At 39.3% G+C, this 20,171-nt stretch overlaps 1 protein-coding gene across 8 annotated transcripts in view; it reads left to right on the plus strand.

Annotated features, from left to right (window-relative positions):
• THRB (thyroid hormone receptor beta) overlaps positions 1-6,699 on the plus strand; it is a 234,447-nt gene extending 227,748 nt beyond the window's left edge. For all 8 annotated transcript variants that reach the window (XM_081932906.1, XM_081932904.1, XM_081932908.1 and 5 more), the window contains one exon: positions 520-6,699. In XM_081932906.1, the coding sequence (XP_081789032.1) occupies positions 520-761 (242 nt within the window). In that variant the 3' untranslated portion in view covers positions 762-6,699. The remainder of the gene's footprint in view (positions 1-519) is intronic.
• The last annotated feature ends 13,472 nt before the right edge of the window (positions 6,700-20,171 follow it).

A 20,171-nucleotide genomic window follows, 5' to 3' on the forward strand; every position in this document is an offset into this window, starting at 1 on the left:
TCTGACAGACTGTCTCCCTCCAGTGGAGGCTTACCGCAATAGCTTTTGTTTGTTTTCTTTTTTGTTTAAAAATCAGGATCAATTTTGGCACTTATATTTGCTACCAAATTTCAGCAGCATAGTTTGAGTATGAGTGTACGGGACAGAATAATCTGAAGGCCATGAAAAAGACTTCTAGACACAATAAAGCTCACAAATTGATTTTATGCAACTGAAATATTACAACAGAGTTTGCAATTTCAGTTTCAACAGAGTGAACTGTTGCATTATATCATCCAAGTTGACAGATCATTGAGTTTTCCAGTGAATGCAATAAGTCCCAACTTCTGTCCAGTTTAACAATGTCCAGAGATCGATTATTCACAGGGTACTGTTTAATTTTGTGAAAATAGCTAGCACATGCAAAGCCTAGGGAAATGTAGTGGAAGTCATTTTTTGTTCTATTTGCACTTTGCAAAATATACTTTTTAAGATGAATGAAAGTTTTTATTTTTTTTAATCTAAATCTTATTTTTACAGATCGCCCAGGTCTTGTCAGCATTGAAAGAATAGAAAAGTGTCAAGAAAGCTTCCTCTTGGCGTTTGAACACTATATTAATTACAGAAAGCACCATATTGCACACTTTTGGCCAAAACTGCTGATGAAAGTGACAGACCTACGAATGATTGGAGCCTGCCATGCTAGCCGCTTCCTGCACATGAAGGTGGAATGTCCCACAGAACTCTTTCCTCCTTTGTTCTTGGAAGTGTTTGAGGATTAAAAAGACTGGAAAGGTTCTCAGAGATTCTATAGCACTACTGGGTGTCATTTCATTCCATTGCCTAGTTTTTTCTTCTTACTTTTGGTCCATTCCCATTTTGTACCACCTCCTTTGGAGGATTATTTTTAATAGGCATGAACGAATGAAGATATCCCTTCAATGCGGGTACTTGTCACAATTGCGTTTTTTGTGTGTCCATTACTCCTTTCGATGTGAATCCTTTTGAGAGTTTAACCTCAAGAATTTTAAGTTTATTCACCAGCACTCAGGCGACCCATGTTTATAATTGTTTGGAGAGATATGGGTATAAATATATAAATATAAATAAATTGAGGAAGCAAGAAAATGGATAGATAAATCCTGCCATATTTTATACAGTATTAACTCACTTTCTGGACATGAGACTTCTGATGAGGAATTCAGAACAATCTAGCAACTGTTAATCTTGCTGAAGATCAAATGCAATCAGTTGCAGTTATGTACAAATATATATCTGAATATATTATTTAGATATATTGAGTTCACTGCAGTGTGCTCCCAGATTGCAACTTTAGCTACACCTAATTTCACTTTGCCATGCTTAAGAATAGTTTTATCCAAGTAAAACTTCCCACCATAATCATAATTTCATCATCATTTTCAGGTTGTTATGAGTATTTTAGAAATTCAATTACAGGTAATCCTCACTTAATGGCTGCCCTGTTTAGCAAGTGTGCAATTATAGTGACACTGAAAAAGTAACTTTATGATTGATCCTTGCACTTATGACCATTGCAGCATCCCCACGGTTATGTAATTGACATTTGAGTGCTTTACAATCAACATAGCATTCCATAGTCACATGATTGCTATTTGTGCATTTCAAGCCAGCTTCCATCAAGCAGAGCTAATGAAAAAGCCAGCATTAAAATCACAAGTTGCAGTCCCTGAATATCTCACTTTAATGGGTAATTTGCTTAGGAGTATGAGTGACACCTTAAATCCAGCCCAGTCATGTGATGTTTTGCTTAACCACCCTCCCAATCCGAATTGTGGTTGTTTAGTGAGGACTATCTTTATAAAAAGCTCCAGAATGCAGAGAGTCCTATCCCCCCTCGCCCCCGAGGTAAACATAGCTTCTCATTTCCTCTTATTCAGTCCAAAAGCAAAAATACAAGAAGAAATAAGTACATTTAAAATTTCCCCAGAGCCAAGGCCCCTGCTGTCTTTTTTCCTTAATGGTAATTTGGAAAAATTAGAGTCATTGTTGACTATATTTCTCCCACTTGCCCAAAATTATTTTGAGTCAATAGCAAGACAAGTTATTCGCTACCCTGCCATTTATATGCTTTTAAATATTCACATAATGACTTTAGGGGATTCCATGATTCCTCCATTTTGTCTCTTCGAGTGCATGCAATTCCTAAACCTAAAAATATGTGCAATGAATTCTTCCCAATTTAATATGATACATAAGAAAGGTTTTCTATGTCTTTCCCTCTCAACTCAACAAAAAATAATTCCAATTGTCTGTAATAAACCTTTCCAATTTGTCCTATATAGTCATATAATCTTTTTTCTACCTGTATACCGTCACTCTTCCAGTGACGGTAAATCAGTAGCCTGAATCCCAGGATTTGTGAATCTCATTTTATACAGCCAAAAGATATGGGCCTTTAACTTTTTGTGAACAAAGTGACACGGAAATCCATTTCAAGAAAAAAGATTTGACAGAATGTAAATTGTTACGTACACTCAAGCTTTTGAATTTTGTTCCAAACGAATATCTGAAATTCTAGATTCCAAATCATTTTGTCCTCTTTAGTAATGTTTGCACTCAGGTAGACTATCACTGTGGACAACATTTGAATTATAATATTGTTTTCAGCCATGGTTATTTCCATTGACAACAGAAATCTTTTTGATATATTATATTTAAGTTATTTTCAATGGCTTAAATACACTTGATTTATAATTTACAAATGGTAGTCCTTTCAGTCCATATGAATTGGAGAGAAGAAATGCTTCTTAATGGCAGGTTGACTTCAGTGTTTTAGTTTTTACAAAACAAATGTCGATATTCCAGATTGGTTTCTGTAAAACATTTTTGATTCTATAGCAACCTAAATCAATACGTCAGTGAGTTTGCCTTATCAAGAATTGTTTTTCTCCTGGGTGATATCTTCTATGGCAGGGGTCCCCAATCTGTGAGCCACAGCTCACTACCAAGCTGTGGCCTATTCACAACTGGGCTGTGTGAGTGGTGGGCCAGTGCATGCGTGCAGTCCAACTCATGCGAATGGCAGGTGCAAGCATTCGCAGCCTCACTCACATGAGTGGTGGACACCTCTGCTCACATCCTCACTTGGACAAGTGCCGGGCACCAGGGCTTGCAGCTCCACATGCGTGAGCTCCACACAAATGAAGCTGTGTCTGCCCCTCGCACCATCCCCTCTTCCTTCATTCCCCCATGCTGAAAAGATTGGGGAATGCCATTCTCTTGGGCTTCATGGGCAAGGAATTAATCATGTTCGTATGATAGGTATGTCTACAAAATAGGCATTTAAGGATGTTGTCATCGAAGGTATTTTTATAGACTATGCAGTTTCTTTCTTGTACAAATTTCTGATAATGTAGACATTTGCATAATGTCAGAATTGACTACTAGCTTGAGATCTCTAAAAATGATTGTCCAAAAATATAGTTGAATCAACTTGAACGTTTTTTCCAAAATGATCACATTTGCCTAGCCAAAATATCTGTGAAGACTTTTGGTGGCAACCAGCCCATTTGGTAAGAAAAAAATGAAAATGTACCATATTATGTGTTGTTTTCTCTTCAATTCTACCTTCTCAGAATTTGGAGGTGTCCACAAGACTGGATGTTTTCATCAAAATAATGATAGCATTGCACTATTGCATTGCAAACTTTAGTTCTTTTCACACATGTATGCTATGTCATGACATGTGAAATAAGAGGTGGAGCTTATGGTGAAATGCTGATTTTATCACATGACCTCCTTCACAGAAGGTTTCATTGCAATCTAGTTCCTTTTAGATGCATTGTGAGTTGAACTCCCAAAGTTGCTAGTGAACATGCCAGAAGATCACAAAGTTGCAAAAGTATAGATATGCCCTAGAGAGGGGATTTTTCTCAGTTTCCTATGCCATTTTTATTTTTAAATCTCCATCTCTTTTTTACTTTGCTATAGAAAAAGCATGATGTGCATATCTGTTATTAACTTTATAGGTAAGATTATATTCTATCTGAAAACAAATACTATTTTGAAAATCTTTTAAGTATTGCTATTCATCTTCCCTACCCCAAATATTAATATTAATGTTTACTTCCACATAAACATGTCAAAGGTCATAACCTAAAAGAAAAGGGCCATCCAGTAATAATTATAGGACCTCACTTAACCTTTGGCCTTAAGTCCCTTGTGGAAATGTTGAGATTGTCTTCAAAGTAAAGTAATAAATGGAATCTAGGGTTATTTTCAGAAAACTATAATATGCTATGTATAAAACATATAACAATCTAAGATCACAATCTAATGAATGCTATGTTTTGATTTGCATTAGTTCTTTATGATGTGGCATTCTAAAGCTTAGCCTACATTTAAACATAAATACATGAAATTGGCTCATATTTGGTTTTTAATGTGCTTTGTGCTATTCAGAGTGTAACAATCCATTTGTTGACAATCCCAGTGATCATTCATCAAAATTCAAGAGCTGCATTTTGATTTCTAGAAGCTTAATTTCTCAACATCACTGGATATCCCAAACCGCAGGATTCCAATTGCTTTTCTTTTTTCATGTGTAAGTGTGCTCATGTTATAATGGTTTCTATTTTTAGGCACACTAGAGAAACATATTTTAAGTTATTAAAATCTGATACTTCAGGTTTCGTTTTGACAAATAAAGTGGTCCCAATCCTGCAAACACTGGTATAAGATTTTAAGAAACATCTGGCAGTATCTTTAGCTTTCATAATGATTAGTAGGAGTGGTAAATTGTACATCCATTTATTCTCTGTTGAGAGGTGTTTTGACTGACATCTGAATTTTTGACTCTGCAGCTTTAATTCTGATTGTTTATGCTGTCCCATGCTGTTCAAGTTTGTTTTCTGCTGTAGATATAGTATCAAGTGAAGCATTCTACAAAATATTATTTCTCTTTTTAAAAATAATTGTTAGCTTAATGTGTCCTGCTCTAAGTGATAGATATTTAAGCTGCTGTGGGTTTGATGTTGCAATTGAGTTCCATAGTGTTTTTAAATTGGGAGAAAGGATAGTAATGGACTCTACAGTGACTTAGCCATTTTAAAATCAACAGCACTGTGCCAAAATATAGGTGTGAGAATTAGACACTGAACATTTGTAATTTATCTCTGTGCTAATGTGCTGCAGTGGAATTAAAAAGGCAATGCAAAGTCAAAAGGAAAATAGTTGATTTGTGGAAGGAAATCCACCACCCATGCAGCTTTATAGACCACAAGAGGGCACATTGTTGTTAGTTATATACTTTATGCTATGTAATCTTAAAATGTAGATATCATATTGATATGACACATAAATTGTCAGTAACATCATTCTTAAGGTTTTAAATCTTAATGCTTTTCAGCTGGAGCCAATATTTTTCGTAGGATTAGGCTTTTATAACCTCTATTCTCTGCTGGAAATTAGAATTAAAACCTGTGAGATTCATTCAGTTCTTGCTTTATTAGAAAACAAGTGCAGTCCATAGGACTTTTTTTTAAAAAAAATGAATAAAATGGGCAAGTTACTATCAACCATTTGTGCCAGAACAAGTTTCTGCCTCATTTTGATAGTTAAGAAAAATGTTGATAAAGTTATGCACTCATTCATGATCTACTAAGAAATATGTCTTTGCTTGTCTTTTTGCAGCTTTGAAATAGCAAGACATACAGGAGACATTGTGCTACATTCTCTTGTAGTGTTTCTGGTAATAGTTTAATTTATCATGAATTTCCTCATGATATTAGGTTGATATGACCCTTATATAAAATTTTATAGAAACATCATATCCTAGATAGGAGAGATTTATTTTCCTCAAACAGAAACAAGAACTAATTTAAAATAAAATAGACTTTTTTAAAAAACATACAAACATAAATATAGATTACTACAATTTAAAAAAAAGATTTGGCCTTTCACTAAGTTTTTACTGTGTTGTATAAGTGCTACCAAATGCAGAGTCTGCCTTGCTTCTGTGTATTAATCCTCAATCAATTATGTTGCCTTCAGAAGCAGTATTGTGCAGGTAAAAAGCTGTTTGTGACTATCTGTTTTGCACAGTTTAACTTTATAATGCTAATTGTTATTTATGCACAAGACAATCAAATGTAAATCTACATCCATGTAGATGGAATTGATGTAAATTATTGAGCACAATGTAAAACATTAAGACATTTTATTTTGCAACTGAAATTATGAAAGTGAGAAATAAGATCATACCATGGATTGAAAAAAAACATTTAATTTTTTAAAATTATTTTTTCCTTGTCAATTATTTTGGAATTCCACAAAATGATGTTTTGTTTCTTTTCATTTTATTAAGATGGATGCTGCTGAGGTTTGGATTAGCCTTGTTATGGTTTGGATTTCTTCAGACTAAATTGAATACAGATTTATTAGAAAGGCTGAAGATTCTGGGATAAAATTTAAGTTTTTTGTTTGTTTTGTTCTTTCCCCTCCCCTTTTCAAACAGTGTTAAATATATGCTAGATGGGTAATATTTTTTTCAGCCTAAAAACTATATTAAATATGTGATCATAAATGTTTTAAACTACCTGAAGATAAATTTGTATATTTGGGGAAAGAATATAATTTTTACATAGCTTTTGTATGCAGATATTAATATGCAATTATGACTATAGTGAGCATAGATTATTATGTAAGCTTGAATTCTAAAAACAAACATCTTACAACTGATATGTGTTGGTGTCTCTTATTTCTTGTCACAGAATTCCTTTTCAATCTTTTGTGTTTTAATATTATGATAGACCAATGGTTAGGAATATATCCCCTTGAAGATAGGACTGCAAATCCTATCTTCTTTGGGAGTCCAATACACTCAAAGTTTATCTTTGCTGCCATTTACAGGTTGTCCAGATTGTGTAGCCCAGACCCAATAGTCTTACTGTCCAATAGTGGCCCTATATGTTTTACTTCCCAAAGTAAAGTCATGTAGAAAAGGAAATACAACATACACTGTGAGCTCATTCAGGCTCATCCCTGTAGTATTAGGAGATGTTTTAGAGTTGAACTGATTCTCTTACTCCGCCTGATGGTGGTTTAGAGACTTAGAATCTGCATCGTAATGAGATTAAAAGTCTTATAAACAATAAAAGCCACCCAAGGAAGATGTTCTAAATAATTATTGCTCCCCAAAATTGAACAAGTTGAACGTATTTAAAATTAATGCTATAACATACACCTCTAAATGGAACATACCTAAATATTTTTACTCCTAGTGGCTGAAGTTATTTCTGAGATAATATCAATTCAATTACATTGTTGTGAGACAGCAGGCTATCTTTTTGGAACATAACCAAATGACATGGTCTGGTAAACTGGATTAGTTTATGGTGTGTTTATTGCAGTCCCACTCTACTTCAAGAAGCTACATTTAATTTTAGACTGACTTCAGACAAATCCAATGGTTAGGACCTATTGAGTGTGATTTGTAATCTGCAGAGGGCAACTAGCTACAGTTAATTAATGGTTGCATCCCACACTCCAGAATAGAATAGAATAACTTTATTGTCACTTTGAATGTACACTAATCAGCATACATTAAAATGAAATTTTGTTGTATACAGTTCTCAAAGGGTCACCATCTCCAATATACATCACATAAACATGACAAAATAAATAAATAAATACAAAATTATGTATATACTGACATATATGACACAAAGAAACAATGCAGTCGTTTGGATGTATATGTGTACATGGTGAGAAAAACAAATCTTGCAAGTTTACCAGATGGATTGGCATAGGGAACAAAACTATTACAGAATCTGGTAGTCCTGCTAGAAATACTTCGAAATCTCCTCCCAGAGGAGAGCAACAGAAACAGACCATAAAGTGTGTATGGGGGGCTCTCTAATGATGCTTTGAGCTCTAAGCACATAGCGCTTTTAAGCAGTATCCTGAATAACAGGAAACAAACTTCCTATAATCTTCTCGGCTGTCGTTACTATTCTCTGAATGGACTTTCTATCTGAGGCACTTCTGCCACCAAACCAAACAGTGATGCAGTTTGTTAAAACACACTCAATTATTCCTCTGTAAAAAGTGGCCAGGATAGAAGGAAAAAGATGTGCTCTCCTCATCCGAAATGCAAATGCTAGTTTGCATGCTTCACCTGCTCATCAGGGAGGGGAATAGCCTTCCTTGCTGGAATGTTGTTTGTGGCCTTAAATTGTCCAAAGAACATATTTAGCTTGTTTAAAGAGTCTGTGTCACCCCTACATGTCAGGGAAGCTGCCTCATAGTCAGTAATGACCCAAATACCTTATCACATATGTCTCCGATTCATAGGATTTTGAAAGAAATTCTGTTCTTTCTGACTATAGACCTGCTTTGATGTTTTTATAGCATGTCTTCAAATCAGCTCTTGCTATTCTAAGTGCTGCCACATTGCCTGATTTGAAAGTGGTGTTTCTCACCTTCAATGTTGCATGGCCTTTTGTGACATCCAAGGTTTCTCATTTGCTCTCATGACAATAGTCCCAAGAACACTGACATCCTCCAAACACTTTTGAATATAAGCAGAAACAGTAGAAGCGTTTCTGCTACCACAAGCATTTATGGAGGCAAATCAGTGGCAAGTAGAGCATGGTTGGGGTTTATCTATTGGAATAGATGGTAATAACAATAGTACTTAGGCTTATATACCACTTTACAGTGCTTTACAGCCCTCTCTAAGTGGTTTTACAGAATCAGCGTATCCCCCCCCCCAACAGTCTGGGTCCTCATTTTACCCACCTTGGAAGTCAACCTTGAGCCTGGTGAGATTCAGACTACCAAATTGCAGTCAGCAGAAGTAGCCTGCATACTGCATTCTAACCATTGTGCCACCATGGCTCGTAATACATCCTGAATTGGTAGTATTACATGAGTATGATTTTAATGTTGTATTAGGTGAAAATATTGAAATTGTTTATACTTGTATCAATAGTAAGTAAGTGGATTGATTTATTTCCAACCCATGGTTCAAAAAGTAAATTTATCATGGGTTGTCAGCTGATCCAAATGCTTCATTGTAGGAAATTATGCAGCATTTGAATACTACAGCATGTGGATAATAATGATCTGGATTCTTCTTATTCATTTTAATCTACAACTATTATCATTACTGATTCTGGGCCTGGTGGGCTAGTATGTTACATTTATTTTCAAACATGTAATTGAACTCATACTTTACCATGTCTAAATTGACCTTGAAAGAAGTGTATGTTAATAAATTATACACAGCCCAACTGCTTTTGAATTCCAGGATCATCAATACAAATTTACATGACCTTTGTATGCAAATAAGTACTTTGTTGGGAATCTGAGCAAAGGAATTCTAATATAAACACAACAGAAGCAGCCCTGAACAAAAATTGAACCCCACTATGTTGATTATTAAGCTGATGAGTAAATAACAGGTACTGAAATGATTGAGAGGCTAAACTACAGAAATCATGCTGCTAGAAGAGGGATGGGTTTCAAAACTTTTTACTACCTATTCTGTGGGTGTGGCATATTTTTGAGTGTGGCTTGGCAGTCAAGTAAGTGGGTGGGCTTGGCCAACTTGTAAAATGCGGTGAAACTCACTTAACAATGCTCTTGCTTACCAACCAAAATTCTCTCTCTCTCTCTCTCTCTCTCTCTCTCTCTCTTCTCTCTCTTTTTTCTCCCTTCCTTCCTTCCTTCTTTCCTTCTCTTCCTCTTTTTATCTTTGTTTCTCTCTTTCTCTCTCTCCCTCCCTTCTTTCCTTCCTTTCTCTTTCTCTCTTTCGCTTTCTATCTTTGTCTCTTTTTTATCTCTCCCTTCCTTTCTCTTTTCCTTTCTTTCTCTCTTTCTATCTTTGTCTCTCTCTCTCCCTTTATTCTTTCTCCCTCCCTTCCCTCCTTCTTTCTCTTTCTTTCTCTCTTACTCTTTCTCTTTCTTTTTCTCTCCTCCTCTCTCTCACGGACACATCCCTTCCAGTTGGTGAAAACTTATCGGCGCAAACTTCCCCACCACCCCACCAACCTGGGGACACTCCTGGCTCTGTTAGATGGCTGCTCTTTCATGTCCCATTGCTGGCTACAGTTGGCTTTCTCCTAGTAATCTTTCCTGGCCGGGAGAGACCCTTCGGGGCAACCCTGCTGCTCTGGCCACATCCAGGTGGATACTGTGCCCCCAGAGCAGTCACATGGTGGTGGAACACAGGCTGATGACTGACCCAGGGCCTGCCTGGACAAGGCCAGAGCAATGGGGCTGTCCCAGAGAGGAAGGATCATTAGGAGAAAGCCAACTGCAGCCAGCAATGGGCATGAAGGAGTGCCCAGCAGAGCCAGGAGTGTCCCCAGGTTGGTGGGGAGATTGCATGGGGCTGGAAGCAGCAGAGAGGCAGGGCATCAAGGCCACCCTGGGGACCTGCAATGGGATACAGCAGCTGCTGGGCAGTCCCTCCTTCATGCCCCATTACTGGCTGTAGTTGGCTTTCGCCTGGCGATCCTTCCTGCCCGGGAGAGACCCTCCATGGCATCCCTGCCATTCCTGCTGCATCTGAGCAGGCGCTGCACCCCCAGAGTGGTCACATGGTGGCAGCGTGCATGCTACTGACTGACCCAGGGCCTGCCCGGATGCGGCCAGAGTGTCAGGACTGCCCCGGAGAGGAAGAAGCACCAGGAGAAAGCAAACAGCAGCCGGCAATGGGGCACGAATGAGTGGCCGCCCAGCAGAGCCAGGAGCATCAGCAGAGCCAGGAGCAATGGGACACAGCAGCCCCCCAGGGTGGAAAGTGGTTGGAGGCCCCCTGCCTGCTCCTTGACCAGTTCGGGCCCTGCTTGAAGGGACCGCCACATGAAGGGATGGGTGCCAGCTATCTTGCTGCTGCCAAGCCTGCACAAAGCACTCCAGCCTGGGCTTCTGCAGCGTCCCAGGGGCAGAGCGCTGCTTCCTAACTTCAGAAGAGAGCTGGGCAAGGTGAGGCTGATCTGCAATGCTCCCCAAAAGGCTGCAGCTAAAAGCCGCAGCAGACCCAGGCTGAACCTCTTAGGAGTGGCAGGTTGGATTTCCCAGTGGGGAAGCCTCCTGACGCATTTCCCGGGAAAGTGGCGAGAGGTCAGGCGACAGCAAGTGGTTTATGCAAGCCGGGGACTGGTGGCAAGGAAGTCTTCAGCCATTCCCCAGGCTCGCATAGACCTCAAAGGCCGCTGGCGCTCTCGGTGGTTCTTGCCACCCCCTACCGTCCACGCCATGCAAAGTCGCAACCATAGGCTTACTTATATTTAGGCAGGCCTGCAAGGACGCAGCAGTAACATATCAGGGCAGGCAAGTGAGAATTGGGAACTCAGCAAAGATCAGGAAGTCAACAAGTCACGAGCCAGGCCAGTAAAGGTAGTGGGCTGCGTGGTGACCGTGGTATGTATGTATGTATGTATGTATGTATGTATGTATGTATGTATGGATGGATGGATGGATGGATGGATGGATGGATAGATAGATAGATAGATAGATAGATAGATAGATAGATAGATAGATAGATAGATAGACAGGGTGATCAGCGAGCCAGTGAGCGGCTGGCGGGTAGGCAGATGGGGCAAGCATGGTGTGGATGGGCGGAGCGAGAGCGTGATTACCACATGGGTGAGAGAAGCAAGCGGAGGCAGGCCAGGGGACCATACCAGTACAGGGGCATGACCAGGCTGCTGCCGCTACCAGTACACAAATATACAGCTGATTTCCGCTACCGGTACTCCCGTATCAGGAGCAACCCATGTCTGTGCTAGAATGAATGCAAGCTAAATAAAGATTTTTAGGATATAAAAGGTCTCTTTATCTGTGCTGTTCTCCAATGAGCAAGAAGATGTTGGAAAATTACTGTGGCTTATTTTCCCACTTCCCAGTCAATCCTCATGGATCAGAGCAAACACAGATGCTATTCAACCTGACTAGTAGCCCAAAGTGCACCTAAATATTGATTTATTAAATATCAGCAAATATTAAAACAAGAAACAATAGGCAAGCAGAAGCAGTGAGATAGACATGTCTACCATGGGCAAAAGATAAGTCTTTTGGAATGGAATATCAGTAATTTATCTCTGTATATCTTTGTATCAAAGAATATTTGTGTGTGTGTGTGTGTGTGTGTGTGTGTGTGTGTATGTATGTATGATGTAAATTACTGATACTCCATCTGATATTACTGATATATATGGGATGAGACACTTTTAATCAGGCCCAGTCTTTTATATATTTAATAATAGCAGAATAGCAACAGAAAGTAGAACTCCAGGTGATCTCTTCTCTAGTCTGAATCCTTTTAAAAAATTGCTGAAGCGAATGATGTATCTGACAGAAGAGAAGATGCTCCATTAAACAAATTGGAATCTACAAAGATAAGTTCTTCTTGGGAGATTTTTAAAGGATTGAAGGTGCCTTACCCAGTGATTTCAATAAAACTCGACAATCCAAAGTTTCATAATCTTTAAAGAAAGCTAAAGAATAATGAAAAAATCTAACATGATTAAAAGAAGGATAAGTCAAATGCAGACTCGATTAGCCGGCCTGGCCCACTCATAGTTTTATCTTACCTCCTGGCAGATATTTTAATTGGGGAATTTCATGGGTAATTATTTTAAATTCAATTTTTTGGGGTATTTTTAGGGGTTGTTTTTAAATACTGCTTTTAATGCTTTACTTGAAGGTACAGTTTTATATAGCCTCCTCCATTTATGTATTTATGTATTTATTTATATGCATCCTATTTGTGTTTTAGCCTGACTGTACACTGCCCCGAGTCCCTTTTGGGAGAGGGGGCGGTCTAGAAATACGAAATAAAGTAAAGTAAAGTAAAGACTCCACATAGGCAATATCCACAGCTATAAATCCCATGACTCCCAGCCAATCGCAAGTCAACTGCAAAAAACTGTTGTCCACTCACAAAAATACCTACTCTGATGATCTCTTTAACTTCAGCAAAATTTCAACTGCCCAATTCCTTACAATCGGTCTACTGTTATCAAGAGTGCCAAGTTTTCTAGGCAGATTCTTTCCAATTCTGTGATTAGGACTTGATTAAAACATGTGGTCCAGGGATGGGTTGCTACCAGCATTACTGCCATTTTGGTGTGCAAATTTTTTTTGCTCCGCGCGCATGCACATTTGCACCTAAAAAGCTTTTGCGTGTGCAGAATGTTAGAAAAAAGGGGGGAAATTACATTTCTGCAATGGAGATTGTTCTGCGCATGTGCAGAACCAAAAATCAAAATAGCGCCCTCGACAATAGAACCAGTTTGGGTGCGTGGGCGGCCAAGTTACTACTTTCTCAGCCGAACCGGTCCAAACCAGTAGGAACTTCCCTCTGATGTAGTCCTAGGAGGAAAGAAGTACAGTCTAGTTTGTATGTAAGCCGTGCTACATTTCATTGGGGAAACCTCTGAATGAAACAAATGAGAGGTAGCTGGATCAATGTTGAATCAGCAGAATTTTCAGTGGAATCCTTTTCAATATCATATTTTGCCTGCTGATTTCTGATGGAAACATTACATCTCAGAAGTTAGAGCTGAAATTTGCTACTGAAGCTTTGCTGACACATCAAAACAAAAAGTTTAAACCATGATTCCTAAAGGTCATATTCTGAGTTCAAGAATAAAATACGTAAGCATGGACGGATTATTTTTTTCCTTGAATTTTATATGACAGAAATTAATGCATGCGGTGGAAGGGGGAAAATACATGGGAGGATCCAGATTGGAGAAGGGTGATTTGTAAGATACAACAGGAAATCCTGGAATGCTGGCCTCAATATGCAGATATTGATATTGAAGATGCTAAGTAGTTGACCAGAAGGTTTGTTTGTTTTAACCATTCAGTTGTGTCTGACTCTTGGTGACTTTATAGGCAAGTGCTCCCTATGCTATCATGTCAATCACAGCTCCTTTCAATTGTTGGGTGTTCAACTTTGTATCCGATTTGATGTTATCAAATCAGTTGCTTATCCCTTCTTGTTCCACTAACCATTCCTAGCATCATTGACTTCTTTAATAAATTTGCACACATGACATGGTTAAAGTAAATCATATGTAGTCTATGGTTTTAGCTTCTAGTGATGTGTCTAGTTTTCTGCTATTTAACACCCCTCTGTTAGTTACCCTTGCTGTTCATGGAAACACAAAACTATATAGCCAGAACTATAGTTCAAAGACATCGATTCTTCTTTGATCAGCATTCTTATCATCCGACTCTCACATCTATACATCATTATAGAGAAGGCTACTGATCGTTCTAACTAATCTGCTTTTTGTATTTACCTACCCCCCCCCCCAAAATAAGCCCTAGCCTGAATTTTACATGTGCACCTAATATAAACCCTATCCCAAAAATAAGCCCTAGTGAAGGGGTGGGGGTGGTGAGCACAGAAGTCAATGAGCACACAGACGCCAATGGCGTTTAGCAGCAGTTGCAACCTGCACAGCACAGGTGAGTTGTTTAGCTGTCTAAGCAGCAGATGGAAGCAGGGGGGATGCATGCAACCTGGACAGGCCTATAGGCTGTGGGAAAGCTAAGAGACAGTGGGCCAGAGGGGGCAGGTGAGTACAGGAGACTCATCTTGATGCGGTGGCACCAGCAGCACATGGCAGCAGAGGCGTGGGAGGGAAGGCAGGTGATTCCAATGCTCCGTGCACACTGCAGACAACCTGAGAGATGTGAAGATGAGATTCCCATGGCTACCCACCCATTCCATCCCACTGTCTCTTTGCTTGTCTGCGGCCTGCCCGGCATGTCTGGACCACACACCTCTGCCTCTCTCTACTGCTGGTGCTGCCATGTGAAGACGAGCCTCCCATGGCCAGCTGGTTGCTCTAGCCCACTGTCTCTCAGCTTTCCTGCAGCCCATGCAGCACTTCTGGATTGCATGTCCCCGCACCTCTGCCATCATCTGCTGCTTGGACAGGTAATCAACTCACCTTACTAATGGGATAAAAATAGATCTTTTCCAGTCCTGAGGCCATTGATATGTAGTCCATATCTCTTAATGCAGAACAATGATAATGTTAACTGGCACTGGTCTTAATAATTCTGCAGGCACTTTATCAATACCAGTTTGACAATTTCCCCATGGCCCATTCTACTTCTTCTTTCAAGATGTTTGGTTCTTTACTAATTTGAGCTGTTATCATTGTGATCTTGATGGTAAGTCAAACTACTATATTCTTCCATATATTTTGATATATCCAAATCTTGATCTTATGTTGTTGGTATAAAATAAAGTCTATCTGATTTTGATGTTGTCCATTTGGTCCTGTCTATTTGTCTAAGTGTTGCTTGCATGTGTTCATTATGCTGAGATGATTTTCCTGGCAAAATTGCACTAGGCAATCACCAACTTCATTCCATTCACCTAGCCCAAACTTGCCTATTATTCTTGCAACTTCTCCTTGGATTACCTTCGTACTGATATCGCCCATATTATATAAAAGGTCCTTTTTTGCTTTTGCTTGAGAGTGAGCACATTGAAGCTCACTGTTAAAAAATTCAGTTTCATCATCATTTGAGTCCTCAGTTGGGGCACAGATTTGTAGTATGATGATGTTGAGTGGCTTGCCTCAAATTTGGATAGATATTATCAGATGGCAGAAGATTACATCTCTCATTTTGTAATTGTGAAAACATAGCTAGTGGGAGTGGATCTGAACAATGATGAATATGAAACTGCATTGTTTAAACAGGCCAAAGACTCTGAATTAATTCTTTAATTGTTGAAATATATTACTACAGGTATCCATAGAAATAAAATGAATGCAATGTTGCTGTGCAAATGCCACTGGGTTCACATGCTAGTATGATCCATATTGCAAAAGGCATGGGCCTTGAGTTACAATGTGTGATATTAGTATTGCCATTCTGACTTTCCCTTGATCCCCACTGTAAACACCAGTATCTATAATGGTTCATTCCAAGCTTTCAAACTTATGTGTATCTTGGTAAATGCAACACGTTTTCAGAAAATTTCTTATCCTGACTCAAATGGCATTATGCAAAATGTCAAGTCTCTTCCCTAATTGTTCTGGCAGGAATTTTTTAAAAAACCACAGCATCATCATCCAATTTCTATGATGCACAGTAGCAAGATCTGAGTGTTCCTAATATGAAATAATGAAGAAATTAATTGCAGGAAGGTATTATAAGACTGAAAATATCAATCAAATTAACTTGTAATTTGTGGGACAGTTTGGTTTTATTCTCCAATACAAAATAATACAATAGCAGAGTTTGAAGGGACCTTGGAGGTCTTCCAACCCCCTGCCTAGGCAGGAAACCCTATACTGCAGGATCTGCAAATTTGATGATTTGCCCATTTATTCCCTTATCCAAATCATTGATGAAGATATTGAAAAGTACTGGGCCTAAAACAGAGCCTTGGGGTACTCCACTTCATACCTTCATGTAGATGCAGTTCCTTTGAGGACTACATGTTGATTGTGGTTGGTCAGCCAGTTACGAATCCATCTGGTGGTGGTGCTGTCTAACCCACATTTTTCTACTTTATCTAGTAATAGGTTATGGTCTACCTTATCAAATGCCTTACTGAAGTCCAAGTAAACTATATCGATGGCATTCCTCTGGTCCACTAATTTTGTCAAAGAATACAATAAGATTAGTCTGGCATGATCTGTTTTTGACAAACCCATGTTGGCTTTTGGCTATTACTTTGCTTACTTCTAGGTGTTCGCTAATTCGTTGTTTGATTATCTTTTCCAGAACCTTTCCTGGTATTGAGGTCAGGCTGATAGGTCTGTAGATTCTTGGATCTGTTTTTTCCCTTTTTTGAAGATGGGAACCACATTAGCTCTTTTCCAGTCCTCTGGCAGTTCCCTGGTGCTCCAGGATCTCTGAAAGATATAGTTCAGTGGTTCTGAGATCTCATCTGCCAGTTCCTTCAGAATCCTCGTTGTAATCTGTCCAATCCTGGTGATTTGAACTCATGTAGGGTAGACAGGTGGTCACTTACCATTTTCTTCCCTATTTCAATTTGTGTTCCTGATCTGATATTTGTGGTGCTGTTTTTGATAGGTTGGACTGTTTTATCCCTTTGTATAAAGACAGATGCAAAAAATGAGTTAAATAGTTCTGCTTTCTCCCTGTTGCTTGTCACCTTCTTGCCACTTTCTCCCAGCAATGGAGAATTGTTTCCTTAACCTTTTTCTTGTTTTAAACATGTCGGAAGAAGCTTTTTTTGTTATTTTTTACTTTTGTGGCAAGCCTTTCTTCATTGTGAGCCTTAGCTTTCCTTACTTCATCTTTATAGGCTGGGGCTATTTGCTGATATTCTGCCTTAGTTATGTCCCCCTCTTTCCACTTTTTCTACTTAACTTTTTTGTCTTTCAATTTGTCAAAGAGTTCTTTATGCTGCCATGCTGGTTACTTTTGGGAGCTGTTATTTTTCTTCTTCATTGAAAGATATGTAAATACACCCTGATCTCAAGCTATTTTTACATTATCCTCTCATCTATATAAATAAAAATGTAATGTTTGTTTGTTCAAAATCTCAAATCTCCAAAAGTTCTTCACCGATTGCTTTGAAATTTTGACGCAACGTTGCATTTAACTACGCACATGTTTTTATATATGTATATTATATAGATGTCATACCTGTGACAGGTAAAAACATGCTTTTTTGTAAAAATATGCTTTTTTGAAAACCAGCGCCATTTGCTGGACGTAAAAGCAACACATTCATTTCTTGAGTATAGTATATTTGGAACAGTTCAGCCTCTCTCCAGCTTCATCCCGACGGTCCCTATGTGTGGTTGGGCTGCGGCTGCACCCTTTCCCCTTTCTGCCCCTCCTCCGATGAGCTTTGCCATTTCCACCAAGGGGAGCCGAAGCCTTTTGGCCTCCCCCTCCCCTCTCTCTCCTCCCCTCCCGCCAGGCCTTTGCTGTCTGCAGCAGGGCAGTGCCTGCCCCATCCCTCGGCCTCCTCCTCCCACCCTTAAGGCGGCCTCCCCCCGCCCAGCCCAGTGGAGCTCCAGAGGAGGTGGAGGCGGAGCGTCCCCTCAGCCCGGCCACCTGCATGCACTCTCCACCCCCCTCACAGGGAGCCAGCTACGGCCTTGCCCAGGCGGCTCCGATGGGGCACTGGCGGTGTCAGCCTGAGACACAGCGGGGCTGGGGCAGCCGCTGGGTGCCCCGTGAGGTGGCAACTGCAGTGGCGACAGCGTCTCTGGATGGGGCCACGGCTAGCGGGGGCTGCCTCACATCCGTGTCACCAGGGACGGCTCCTTCCTCCTCCTCCTCCTGCTCCTCAGGGGCCGCCAGCCGCCTTCTCTCGCCGCCACCACTGAGGGAAGCGAGGTCGGGGGCGGTGGCCGCCTCCTCCTCCTCTCCTCCTCAGCTCGGCCAGGCCGGGACCTGTGGCAGCGTCCTCCATGGCGGCTCTTGCAGGGGCCACCGTGGCTCACTTCCATGCGGGGGCCACCTCTGCCGGGGGACTTCCGCTTTCTCTTTTCTTTCTTTTCCATTTAACCAGACTGGGCCACAGCAACGCGTGGCCGGGTACAGCTAGTTTATAATAATTTATGAAATATATGTATCATGTACATGGATTTAATAGGGAATTTGACGAATTCATGGAGTATATATCTAACTGCAATGAATCAGGATAGCTATCTGGTATTTTCAGATAGTAGATAGAATCACAGAGTCATTGAATCTGTTAAATGCAACCATCTGTTTAGTTCTTGAATTCAAATTTAAGCATAACAAGCTATGTCTGCTTAGTTTATCTTTGAACATACCCAATGACGTTGATTCCATATGTCATTTGTTTGAACTGATTTAATAACCTAAGTGTTTGGATTCTGATGGAACTGGCGCTCTGGGAGACCCCAGTTTGAAATATAGGTTTCTACCTGGTAAAAAAAATGCTTTCCAATTGGTTTTTAAAGGTCATACTTTTCATTATTTAAAATGCCTGACTTCATTATTGTAATAGTTTGGCTATTGATTTTTCGTTAATTGTACTTTATTAAAAGCTTCCGGCAGAGCACTGATTATAGTAATTGAATTAAAAAAAACGGTGCATCAACTGTGCTGGGAAAGAAAATCTCTCTGGTTGCAGCTTGACCTTAGCTGCTTTGTTAATGGGTGCTAGGTCATTGTAAGTGGCTACCAAACAACTTAGCATAAAGCAGGAAATACAATTTGATTAAAACAAGCCTGAGGATTCCTAAATTATAGCTCTTCCACTCACATCTGAGCAAATTCATTTCTAAATATTTCTGAAAGCATCAAAATGCTTTCTTAATAAAGCATAACTAGAAAACACATTGACTTCTGTGTCAGACTAACATCTTAAATAATTTTCTAGAAAAGTCAAGTAAGTAAAAAGTTTGAAATATCTAAAATTGTTTTATAATTAGATCCATAATGAATATTTTTAGAAGAGTCGGCTATTCAGTACAATGTCTCCTTTTTTAATCTAAGCAATTCAAGTATAATTCTATTCAAAATAATTCAGCTTCAGAGAGCTGGTTTGATTAAGTGGTTATACCATCAGGCTAGAAACAAGGAAACCATATCGAAAACTTCAAGGACTTGTCTATGCAGTCACCAAGACTCCAAGTGGTCACCACCACCAGGAGACACCAGTTTTAGTACTTAAAGGCACCAAAGTAATAATAATAAAAAAACTTTACTTTGAACAGCTTGCATTCTTACACCATCAAACAACATCTGCCTATTCCAAGCCCTTGGAAAGGACTCAATAGGTACATAAAAATGCCAGATATGGTCTAAAAAAATCTGATTATGCAAAGAACCATAATAAGAATTTAACAGTAGCAATTGGGAAAAGAGTATAGTTTCAACAGTCTTGTTTTTATTTTAATTTATTTTAATTTAAATTTAACAGTTTTTCTTTGCTTGACACCAGTTCAAACCCCTTTTTCATTCAGGTACACTATTTCAAAATTGTCAAATGAAGAAAGAATGAAATAGATGTTAAAACTATTCTTAGAGCTACTTGCAAAAGATACAGGCCATCTCTTTGATCTTTTGATAAACGTTCTTTACATCTTTTGATAAACATTCTTTGCAAAATTCTGTGAACCATCTGACCAGGTGGTAGTGATAATCAGATATAGTTGTAAGATATTTTGCTCATTTCCTTCCCATTTGTGACTATTTTAAATCAATTT

Source organism: Natrix helvetica (genome assembly GCF_964273705.1).
Source record: "Natrix helvetica genome assembly, chromosome: Z".
Classification (NCBI taxonomy): Eukaryota; Metazoa; Chordata; class Lepidosauria; order Squamata; family Natricidae; genus Natrix; species Natrix helvetica.